Source organism: Protobothrops mucrosquamatus, unplaced genomic scaffold (genome assembly GCF_001527695.2).
Source record: "Protobothrops mucrosquamatus isolate PMUCROS unplaced genomic scaffold, P.Mucros_1.0 scaffold763, whole genome shotgun sequence".
Classification (NCBI taxonomy): Eukaryota; Metazoa; Chordata; class Lepidosauria; order Squamata; family Viperidae; genus Protobothrops; species Protobothrops mucrosquamatus.
Window position 1 is genome coordinate 181,388 of NW_015387032.1, and position 12,149 is coordinate 193,536.

General features: G+C 34.5%; 1 protein-coding gene across 1 annotated transcript in view; it reads right to left on the reverse strand.

The window, feature by feature from the left end:
- Positions 1-389: 389 nt before the first annotated feature.
- Positions 390-12,149, reverse strand: part of ACTR3 (actin related protein 3) — a 33,924-nt gene continuing 22,164 nt past the window's right edge. The window contains exons 5-12 of the mRNA XM_015818567.1: positions 11,616-11,711; positions 10,050-10,157; positions 9,109-9,252; positions 6,981-7,154; positions 5,405-5,497; positions 4,399-4,524; positions 2,496-2,579; positions 390-1,544 (exon numbers count right to left, since the gene is read on the reverse strand). Coding sequence (XP_015674053.1) covers positions 1,449-1,544; positions 2,496-2,579; positions 4,399-4,524; positions 5,405-5,497; positions 6,981-7,154; positions 9,109-9,252; positions 10,050-10,157; positions 11,616-11,711 — 921 coding nt within the window. The 3' untranslated portion in view covers positions 390-1,448. The remainder of the gene's footprint in view (positions 1,545-2,495; positions 2,580-4,398; positions 4,525-5,404; positions 5,498-6,980; positions 7,155-9,108; positions 9,253-10,049; positions 10,158-11,615; positions 11,712-12,149) is intronic.

Here is a 12,149-nt window from a genome sequence, read left to right on the forward strand (position 1 = left end):
TTCATCATCTGAGCATATGTAACATAATTCTAGATTCAGATGTCATTCTAGGTTATAATTTTGTTCATTCAATTTTTGTAAAGATGGATCACAGCCACGATGCACTTTAAGTCCCAGTCTCCTGTTATGACCACCCCACACTTACCCAAAAGTTTAAGATGGAAATTTATTATACTTCTGAATGATCAGAAACTTTCTCTGCTCAAGGTTCCCAGTCAAGGAGAGTTTTGTCATGACACTCAGTTAAATGTAGCAATATTTCTATTTTTACATACTCTACGTACTTGATACTCAGCCCCACCAAGTCTGCTTCTGACTAAACATACCATCAGTATAGTTCTTATACTTGATTCTCTTGAGTTACAGTATCAAATCTGTGAGACAAGACGCCAAGAATGCAACAGCTTTATTTACCAAAATCTCATGAAAAACATATATTTAATTAGAATTACGCTTCTAAAACTGCATTATACTATTAAATAGATAATACACCACTTGCATACATGTATCCCCTCTCATCTTTTCCAAATTATGGAGTGAGAAACTGTAATTGCAGATTAGAAGGACCTTCACAAATGATTAAACAACGAAATTGAAAGGCCTCACATGAATATTAAAAAAGAATGTTGTGTCTTTATTGGAATGGTGGAATACACCCATTTTTCATAATCGGAATATTTGGTTGCAATTAGAAATGACACTACAGAACTGCAATACTTGTCCAACAGTCTTGTCTTTACTTTCCCGCCCCTTCCCCAAGCAAGAAATAGAATGAAAATGCACCGGAATAATCAGAAAGCACTAGCAGGCATCACTTAATCCAAGATTCTAGCCCCTCAGTTCCAAAAGCATTTGCCACGTTGCATTGTGTATGGAATGCAAGTGGAAGATTGGTCATATTTTGACATTATTAGCAATTTACATGATGAGACTCCATGGGGGCATTATTAATTTTCACATTCCTCTCCAAATGGTCACTGGTGTTCTTTCTTGTCAAATATTAACATTACTTTCAATCACTGATATTTTTTTTCTCAATGTATAAAAAAGTAGGAAATATAAACAGGCTCTTGCATTGTACACCATTAAGAGTACAATAGAAGAATTATAGAGCTGACTATCTACATACCATCAAATCCCATCAAATCTTGGATATTCCATTAATATACAAAATATTAGGGCACAAAAAGAATAAAGACCAACTTCTTTTGTTTGTTTATGCACAGCTTCAAATATTCAAAAGAAAAAAAACCACTTTGAATTGTTTTGGCTTCCCTCTATATCAGCATGTTGAGACAGTTATTAAAATATTCCTGTTTAATTGTGTTTGGTCTTTTTTTCTTATTTTCAAGTCATGTTTCTTATCTTAATACCGACCATCCAGATAAACAAGCACTGAGAAAGACCATTTCCTTGCCTTGCTAAACTCAATTAATTAAATGTCAGATTTAAGACATAACTCCAAAAACTGGGTTGTGACGACAGATGCTAGGACCAATTTCTTCATAATCTTTTTTGGTGTGGCATACTTGGTAGAACTCAGGCTGAAAAAGAAAACAAGAGAGAAAATTAAATTAATGCATTGGATCCTACTGCAATTTTATATTTATTAAAATAAACATTTTGGAAAAGGGACAAAGAATTTCTATTAAAAAGATAATACTTTTGTCCTTATGTTATGTGTACAACAAATGATGCAGTTACCCTATAAAAATAAGTTTCCAATCTTTGAAATGAAAATATAAGCAGTTAATTACTGATCTTGAATATTGTGTTCAATTTTTAATGTACATTTGAATGCTAGGTGCATGGGTCTCTAGAATAAATGGACCTGAACTTTTAATGTCTTTTCTGGTATTCTCAGGAAGACATCTCAAATGGTTTGAGGCACTCACTACTCCTATTAAAAAATTATGAACTACTCAAAGGATTCAGTGTTTTTTCCTATTTGAAAAGTCTTAAAGACAAATAATGTAAGCTTCTACAAATTTGTAAGTCTTATAGCTTATCCTAGATACCTATCTACCTATCCCTGTTCTAAAATTTCAGAGCAGCATCTGGACCAGGAAGAGATAAAGAACCTACGCAGTTATGACTGGGCCTGACTGGGTAAGTTCTTTATCTCTTCCTGGTCCAGATGCTGCTCTGAAATTTTAGGACAGGGATAGGTAGCACTTTTATCTAGGATAAGCTATAAGACTTACAAATTTGTAGAAGCTTACATTATTTGGCCCTAAAACTTTTCAAACAGGAAAAAACACTGAACCCTTTGAGTAGTTCATGATTTGTTGATAATCCTATTGTATTTGGCATTCTATTTACCAAAAAATATTTATATATTTAAAACATTTATATAGCCATGCATCTTTCAGCCAACTCTGGGCAGTTTGCAATCAAAGAAATCTTAAAGAAACTTCTTCTACCTGTAGTAATATTACAATAACTGTTGTAGTGAACAATCTCTTCATATTTAGTTTCCATTTTTGTAAACTTACTGTGGAAGCCAGCATTGATCCTCCAAACCAAACAGCGTATCTTTGCATATGATGAGTAATAACTTGTACATCAATAGGTTTCGGCTACAGTGGAAAACAAAATCACATTAATTCTACAAAAATGTACAAGTCCACTTATACAAACTTTACTATATTACAATATTATTTTGTGTAAAAATTAATGCTTTAGCATTATTCTAAGGAGGAAAACAAGATTAAAACACAAGAACTTACCACAGTGCCATCAAATCTATTAAAAATAGATTTACACAATCTTAACTGAATTTTTATTGTTTTATTTAACTTTATTTTTTGGTTAGTTTAACAAGAATTACTTGACTGATTAATATGATCTACATAGTCCTAGAGAGGAGGAAGATTAATTCTTTGATTATTTGTAACCAAATTCTCATATAGCCTCATAGCTGAATAACCTCAAGAAATAACACTAAAAATATAGTTTACAGATCAATAGATCAATTACCTAATTGAAAAATATACTTTGGATACATAATTTCTACATTTAATTCCTGGCATTTCTATCTAAAAAGAATGAGCTAGCTTTTTAGCAAAAAGCTTACTGGGAAATAGTAATAATAATAATGTAAATAAGCTTCCAATGTTTTATCTCAAAATTAATATTAACCTATTGTATTCTATCATTGTGAATATTTGTTTTAATTCCATTGCAATTCCATGTTAAAAGTAGTAAAAATAATTTTTCAGTTAAAATTTAGCAAAGTACCAAGCCACCTTTATTAAATTCTCAATTCATTTCTTAAATTCTAATAAATCTCTTTTAAGCTCATCACATTTTTCATTGTGATCACTATTTATATATAAAATACTATTAAATATAATATTGGTCATTCCTAATGTGCTGTATGAGTCAGAGCAACGTGCAGAGTTGAAGCAAAATAACACCTAGTTTAGTACTTGTTAGTAAAGACCAAAATAAAATTTTAAACAAGAAAAAGATTCTCAAAATTAGAGGTGTACCAAAGATTTCAACTGAACTATCTGAACTTTGAAAAGGCATTTTGAGCAGGTAAGGGATTGTTCAGACTGTTTGCAGCTGGCTTTCAAACTTGAAACACTTTCAGAATGTGCAGTATAGAACAGGCCACTACAAATTTGCAAAACTGAGATGCTTCAAATCCACCTTATTAAATCATTTCTGGTACTTGCTTCTGATGCTTACAGTACTAGGGGGTAGTACTGAAGCCTCTATGGCTACTTCTTTCACAATAGAGAATAAACCTTTCCTTGAAACAGATGAATGAAAAGGATTGTTGCCTCACCAAGCCTAGAGGATCTGTATCCCCCATAGCTAGTTATTGCCAATATTAACTCACTAATACTTGCAGGTCCAAGCAATATTTAATTGCAATTGCTCAATATTAAAAGGAATATGCATTTAGTATCTGCTTTTCATGTTTTTAGTATCTACATCAGCCATCAGAGATATTGTAGGGCCGATGAAAAACACAGTAATTAACTAAAATAATAATGAATAAAATACTTTATTTACTTTATTTTATCTCAAATAATGAGGTAAAATGAAACTGAGCCTGCTGGAAGCGATGCAGAGGGAAGATGAAGGACCCAAACACCAGGTGACCAACAGATCAACTGCCTATGTATTTTTGAAACACCAAGTACTCAGTTGCCTGCATTGGGTGATAAAAGATCGCCACTTTGTCATAACTGTTCATTTCAAAAGCACAGATCTGAGTGCTTTCTACAGTAATAAAAAGTTACACAGATAACAAGGAAAATCAGATTAATACTATTCTATTCAGTAATATAAGGACCTTATTAAAAGTTTCCATTCCAAGCAAACATTTACATCAGAAAACACTGGCCATCCACATCAATGCACCGTATTGTCTAGGAAACAAACCTTCAGTCTGCCACCACTCAGTTCTTCACTGAGTTTCAGTCTAGCATCTACAGTCCTCTTCAAGTCCCGCTGCAAACGCCGTCCAAAGTCCCTGAACATTGTTGAGCCTCCAGAAAGGACAATATTCTGAAATTGCACAAACAAAATTAAATCATTTATGCAGCAGTGAAAATGAGATATTCACTTCTGGAATTAGGAATAGTGGCAATAATGACATTTATAGCCAGTCATAAAAGACAGAAAGATAGTTGCAATTTCCATACAGGTGAGCTGTTCAAAAACTTTATTTCCTACACAGAAGGGCAAAACTGTACATTTAAGTAACATGTTGAGCACCCTAAGAAGGGAGAATAGCATTGCCCAAATATGCTTTCACCAATCAACAAAATTTAATAAAGTTGAACCAAACAAACTTACAGAAGAAAAGCAAATCTTAAAAGGCAGGCAGCAGCTGAGGGGATTCCGATGAGATAAAATGACCTTCTGTTGACAGAAAGCATTTCCAAGCTGGCTCACACAGTTATCCCCAAGACCCAAGGGATTCCTGTGCAAAGGTCTCCAAGGAGACATTTATTCTGGGAGGGTCAGAATCCAGAGGAGGTCACAAAAACTCCTTTTCAGTTTCACAAACTAGACTAGCCCACTGATCACATGACAACTGATTTCAGCATAATGTCTACATTTGACTATGATCAAAATGTTAATTCCTCACATTAAGTTGTACTACATCAAATCATGTACACAGTGGAAGACAGCACAAGTAGAGCAATAAGCACAACCAGCTAATACCACGTTCACTTGTTATTATCACATTTATATCAAATGATAAATACAACCCCATGCTTTCAAATATTATTTTTAGTTATCTATATTAACACTTGTTTTAACTCTGCTTCCATCTAAAAGAGAGGGAGGGGGATTTTTAGGAAATAGAAAAAAAATAGATGCTTTGCATCTAGCAATACCTTTTTACATCCATACTTTTATCTTCTCTCGCTTCACTAACCTTATACAGCGGGCGTCTAACATCAATAGGACAGTTCTGAATAACTTCATCTACTACTTCTGAGATGGGCTGTGTGAAGTCTGGATTAGCAAACTGAAAACAGAAATAGGTATTACTATTATTATATTTTTACCTTGCTATATTTCTGTCTCTCTTAGGATGGTGAACATACCTAATACTCCTACTTCCTGTTTTCCCTACAACAACCACCCTGGCCCAAAGTCACCCAGCCAATTTTCGTTCCTAAAGCAGGCCTAGAACTCACAGCTTCCTGGTTTCTAGCCTGGTGCCTTAAGCACTAGCCCACATATGTTTTTTAAAACAAATGAATGGATAGATTAGTATGGATTATTCTAGCATCCTCAAGAAAATAAGCCAGAAGAAAGATGGAATAAATTTAACAACTAGAGATAATTAACCCACACATTAAATGGGAAGCAATGTATGAAAAGAAATAGTGATTTGGCTAAAGATTTAGGGAAGAATTTTTTTCTAATTAAAAGGAAACTGAAGTTAGAAAAGTGAAGCAAAACAAACATCCACATCTTCTGCCTTGTTTTCTCTGTTATAATAGGCTTGGATAAGCTTTTTGTGATTGTATTTAACATGTCTGTAGATGTTTAAGACCATTGTGGTGAGTAGTGATAGAAAATAGATAGGACAGGATTTTCTGCAGGCATAGCTTTGGGTTATGAGAGAAAATAATCTGAGCTGTGGTGGTGCAGTAATTAGAATGCAGTATTGCAGGCTAACTCTGCCCACTGCTAGGAGTTTGATCTTGACAGGCTCAAAGTTGATTCAGCCTTCCATTCTTCCAAGATCAGCAAAATGAGGACCCAGATTGTGGGGGCAATATGCTGATTCTGTAAACCTCTTAGAGAGGGCGGTAAAGCACTATGAAGCAACTGTGGGAATTTTAGGTCAATATAGCCCTGAGATAGCCAGTTACCCATCTCTAAGGTATGTATAAATGTAGATGTAGGGTTTTTCAAACATGTAACCCATCAGATAAACTTATCTTGATCTAGGAGGATGGAATTTAGCCCTTCAATCATATCACATCAAAAGTGACTAACAATATAATTATGATTTAAAGCAAAATATTCCAGCTTTATAATATAGATAAAGGGATGCAATATGCTTAAGCATGCACACTGAAGAGGATCACAGGGCCATATAGAACTACAGAAGGAAAACAGAATAGAAACATTTGTTCTGAGAGAAAAAGGGCACTTGAAAAGGCCAGATTCAGCCCACTGAAAGCTAGAATGTGTCCTCTGATCACTTTCCTCTTTCTAGTTTGCCTGCTGTTATCTTATGCTGAACAATTTAGAGTCCACCTACACATCTCAAATGCTAAGCAATGAATCAGTTTAATATAAAAAAGCATCAGCTGGGAGAAGCATTTAACCTTACAGCTCAACATAAAAACTACATTGGTGGTATAATTAAACTAATTCACAGTGGGAAGAAAGGTACACCACTGGTGTAGGTTTAAAATGTTACAACCATCCCCTCTTTTACTTAAAATATTATTTAGGAAGAGATCACACACACATAATATGCTTCAATTTACCTCAGGATGAAAGAAAATTTCTGGCCCTAAGAATCTTTCATAGCCAACATCAATGGTAAATTCTTTCTTTGAGATAGCATTGATTCCAGTATATTGTTTAATCCACTTGGTACCATCTACATCATATTTATTAAATTCTTTCACTAAGTCTGGACAGACATAACTAAAACGTTCCTGGAAAAAACAAGTACACATATTTATCAACATGACTAAATATCTAAGCTTTCCATATCATCATTTTTTGATAAAACAGGACTAAAAGTTTCTTTGAAAACTAAGACACAGATTAGTACTTATTTGTTTATCAAATTTCTACATTGCCTATGTCCCCTAAGTGACTGTGGGCAGTTTACAAATGGAATAAATGGGAAGATATCAAAAATTAATATTTACCACCTATGTTTAGATAATTAGTACTTGGTATTTAGTACAGATACATTTTTATCCCCCACTAATAAAAATTATAGAATCCAAAGAGCCTGAACTGTTTTAGTTCTTTCAGCAGCAAGACAGTAATGGAAAAATGCAATCATACATATTGTTGCTATAGTAACATACTGTACAATCATATAACCAAAAACCTATCAATAATACCATGTTTCCCCAAAAATAAGACTGGGTCTTATTTATTTATTTTGCCTCCAAAAGAGGCATCAGGTCTTATTTTCAGGGTAGGCCTTACCTCACCTCTGGCATCGACAGCCTCACCCAGCTGGTCCACTTCTTCTGGGGCCAAAGTTCTGCAGCTACATTCGGGCCTGCATTTTGCAATCAGGCTTTTCCAGAAGGCCTAAGCAGCCGAGTACTGAGCTATGGATTCAATCCATAGCTTGGTGCTCGGCTGCTGAGGCCTTGTAGAACCGAGCTATGAATTGAATCCATAGCTCAGTTCTTGACGCACAGGCCTTCCGGAAAGTCCTGTGACTGAGAAATGTAGGCCTGACTGCAGAAGAGGCCTCAGAAGAAGAAGTGGGCCAGCAAGGAGAGACGTGGCTGCAAGGTAAGTGGATGTGGGGCAGGTGGGGCAGCTCTACACCCCCAGCCCCACCCTAGCTTGATTTTTAGGTGTGTGCCTCGCCCAAAAACTAGGGCTTATTTTTGGGATAGGGCTTATATTAGGCCCACCCCCAAAAATCAAGCTAGGGCTTATTGTTGGTGTAGGCCTTACTTTCAGGAAAACACGATAATAGATGTGTTTGTGGAAAAATATAGACAAAGAACTTCCAGGAAAAGAATTATAGGTCTTTGCAATATAGAACCAGAAGTCTATTTCGAATTATAACATACAGAAGAAAAAATAAGTTGCTAGCTAGTTATCCTCTCAGTTTCTAATATTAACTATTTTACCTTTATTCATGGGTTAGCCATAGAATCTATCATAGTTGACAAGTAATTAAAATTAACTTAATGATGTGAAGCAATTATTGACTTACAATACAGGGTTAACAAATTCTTGTAACCTAGAATCATATGAATATTCAGTCATCATTCTGGATGAAGATACTGAACCTACTAAAATTTCCACTCTTCAAAGGCAGCCCTAGTTAGAAAGTTGTAATATACCCAAGCATGAAGGGAATCTTCCTACGGGGATGCAAATGCCTTGAAATAAATAGCACAGGACTGTGAAGTGCTGACTAGACAAAGAACTAGTTGTTTCCAGACCTTTCTAACATCTTTCTCTCTGTTGCCATTGGCTTTATTGGGAGCTAGAAGAGAAACTCTTTTCAACTATTGATTATCTCTGACATTTTCCTTCCATTTCATTACTCTCTACTCACACTAGAAATAGCTAACCTTCAACAAAAGCTAGACAGAAAAGATTAGATGTCCGTTTTGAGGCTCTGGATTATGGAAGCAGCAATCAAAGCCATCTAAAGAGCACCAGATTGAGAGTAGCCATTTCTGGTGTATCACAAAATCTTGATGCAAGTGCGTAATTGTAGAGTGGGTTGTCATTTTGGGGTTTCATTCCAATTTGCTGTGAAGACCTCTGGATGGTACAGAATATACATATGCAAAATCAGGCTTTGAATCTTAATATATTAATTTGCATTTGGGTCTTAATAAATAAATATTCATTAAAAGTATTGCTGATATATCCATTTACGTTAACCAAATATATTACCTTGACTGCTTTAGCAGTTTCCAATGATTGCTCGGGAGGGATTCCTACTTCTCGCTCTCTTAGCAGCTGCTGAATAAAGTAAGTTATATCTCGTCCGGCTATTGGAATATGTTTGATACAGCTACCAATTACATAACCTTCAGCCTGGAAGTAAAAGAAATGTCCTCAGTGACAATCAGAAAGACTATCTTTGATCTTCTGCTTCCCACTGGTGCACTCCTGGGCAAGAAAGTACCTGACCACTCTACCTCATCAGAAGCAATTCTGATGATGTCACATTAAGCAGATGAAAAGATAAAATTCTGCTAATCTAATAATCCTTCTCCCTTGCCCCCACTCCCTAATTTATGTTCAGAGTTAACAAAAGTAGCAAGACTTGCATTTTTCAGGGTTACAGACCACCTGTAGGGTATTTTAATAATGCATTTATGTCCTGCCTTTCTATTTATAAAGGCAGCCTACAGCATGATCTAATAATAATGTCTAATATCACTTTCTCAAGGGTGAGAGAACCAAAACAAGTATTTCAATGTTAGCATTTTCTATGTCATGAAATCTTTGAAGGACATATCTTTTCAGCAGGTATACCAAATGGTGTCTTTCTGATGTTTTAGACTTAATTCCTAGCAGCCACAAGTATGGAATTTTAGGAACTGTTAATGAAATATCTTGAAGACACCAGGTTAGCTATCACTGAATTAATTTTGAATAAAATAAATAGGCTGTTTAAGTGCCTTATAGTTTCTAAATTAAAAATATATATTTCTTTAACACTGGTTAAAAAAATAATAATAAGTGTTAAAATTTTGCACTTTGTAATTTGTAGGGAAGTTATAGCACTGAACTTATGAGAAAAAGACTGAAAACAAAAGATTGTGCTTTCCATATTACAGTATTAAGAATTATACTTTAATAAATGAAACTGTGTAATTGTATCTTACCACAGGAATGACATGAGTGACACCGTCCCCGCTATCTATAACCGTTCCAGTCAGTGTCCGTTCACCTACTTGTCTTGATGTCCAAGATGCAGCTAAAGCAAGGACAGCCTACCAAGGAAACAGTTTGAGCATAAGTGTTTCATAATACCCAAAAATGAATGCTACATGAGACAAAATCATTCAATATATTTATAGTGCATTACATAGCCTAAAAAAAATTATCCAAATTACAAGAATAAATGCAAAAGAAAATGAAGAACATATAAGAACAGACACAGATACAGTTTGTTAAGTTTTAAATAACTGCAGCAGCACTATAGAAAAAAAAACTAGAACTCTTCTGAAATTCCACTCAAGCACTGAGATAATCTCAGTAGACAAAGTATTGATGGAAAGCAACACTATCCCACTGAAGCTACATAAATTTTAAACTGGCCAAAAGTACAATATTCTTTTTCATGTTATCTTTCTGGCATAAAGTGATTGCAAATATAATGAGTTCAGGTATAAAAAGAACTCAACAGGGTATTGTGTTAAGAATATCCTTTCCTACTTGTACTGTTCACTGTATTACAATGGGTTTCTTACTATGCAATCTTTCCAATATAGAAATCAGGTATATTATCACTCCTTTGTTAAGAAGTATAATATACATATTCAATAAATATTGATAAGAAATGTTAATAAATCAGAATGACTTAATGGTTTTCTTCAACTGCAAATATCAAATGTCTTGTAAATGTTAAACAAAAAAACAAATCCTATCAAAAGTAATACTGTGACAGTAAACCATAGACACACTATAGAAGAGTTAAGTATAGAAATAATAAAACTATAGGCACCATGCTGCTCTTTCCTCCAATAAACTCTTATTATAAGGTGCTCTATATCCTGAAAATAGACAGAAGAAGCAGAGTTCACAATTATATATCACATAAAACAAAGACAACTATACTTTGTGATCATTTTGCTATTACCTCAGTTTGATAGAAAGTTAATTTATATTACTTTATGAAATTCTACATTAATATGATTTGCACATTGGTGATATTTTCACATCACACCTAATCATAAGAGGCAGTTAGTGCATTTTGTATCTATAAAACTATTAGCCACCCCTCCCAAGCAACATTACTAGTACTCGTAGTTTGTTAAGCAAGCTATCCAACGACAGAAAGAAAAGACAGGACCAAATGCCCATACCAGGAACAGTGATTTACATAGCCCAAATTAACAATCAACAGCAGTCAGAAGAAAACAAAGATAATAAAGAAATGCATTTTAATTGTTTGCAAAAATAGACTTTACAAAACTTTATACTACAGTTTAGAACATATTTGGAACATTTCCAAATGCATGAGTTTCATGCAAAAGGCCTCTCACTCCAAACTGGGGTGAGCTCATTGTTTGAAGTTCCCATAAAATTACCACCATTTAGGTCAAATGCTAGAAGAAAATCTCTAAGTCCAGCTGATGCAGAACAAGTTAACTCTAGGGCAACTGATGCAGAATCCACATAGTTTCTTAAGGAGTATAACTTCATAAAATCAGAACTCTACATCTCACCTGAACAGCAATGTAAAGCCCAGGAACATTGAAGGATTCAAACATGATTTCAGCGGTATATTCCCTGTTTTCTGGGGTATTTAGAGGAGGTTCAGTCTGTGAAAAAAAACAACTACCAGCTCAATCGAATCTACTTTCTGTAGGCCATGTTATATTTTTAGCTAAATAATTAACTTCACTTTACTTGTTTTGATAGCTTTACAGGATCTAATATATCCAACACCACAGAATGAACTGATTTATTACCAAAAGAACTGTAAGTTCTCTCTCTACTGTATTTTGCTTGAATTGAGTTGAGACCTTTTTTTTAACTTCCTAAGTATGCTTACTTTTCCACCACAAAAAGAAAGTAGTGCCTACAAATATAGAACATTGTTGTCCCATTATTCCCAGACATTATCTTCTCAAACAACAGAGGAACTCTGCCAACTCTGTTAATTCTCTTAACTCTCTTAACTCTGTTAAGGAACTCTATATACAAATTGGAAACTATGTTAATGTCAATGAGTGAGGAAAAGATTTAATAGCAAGATA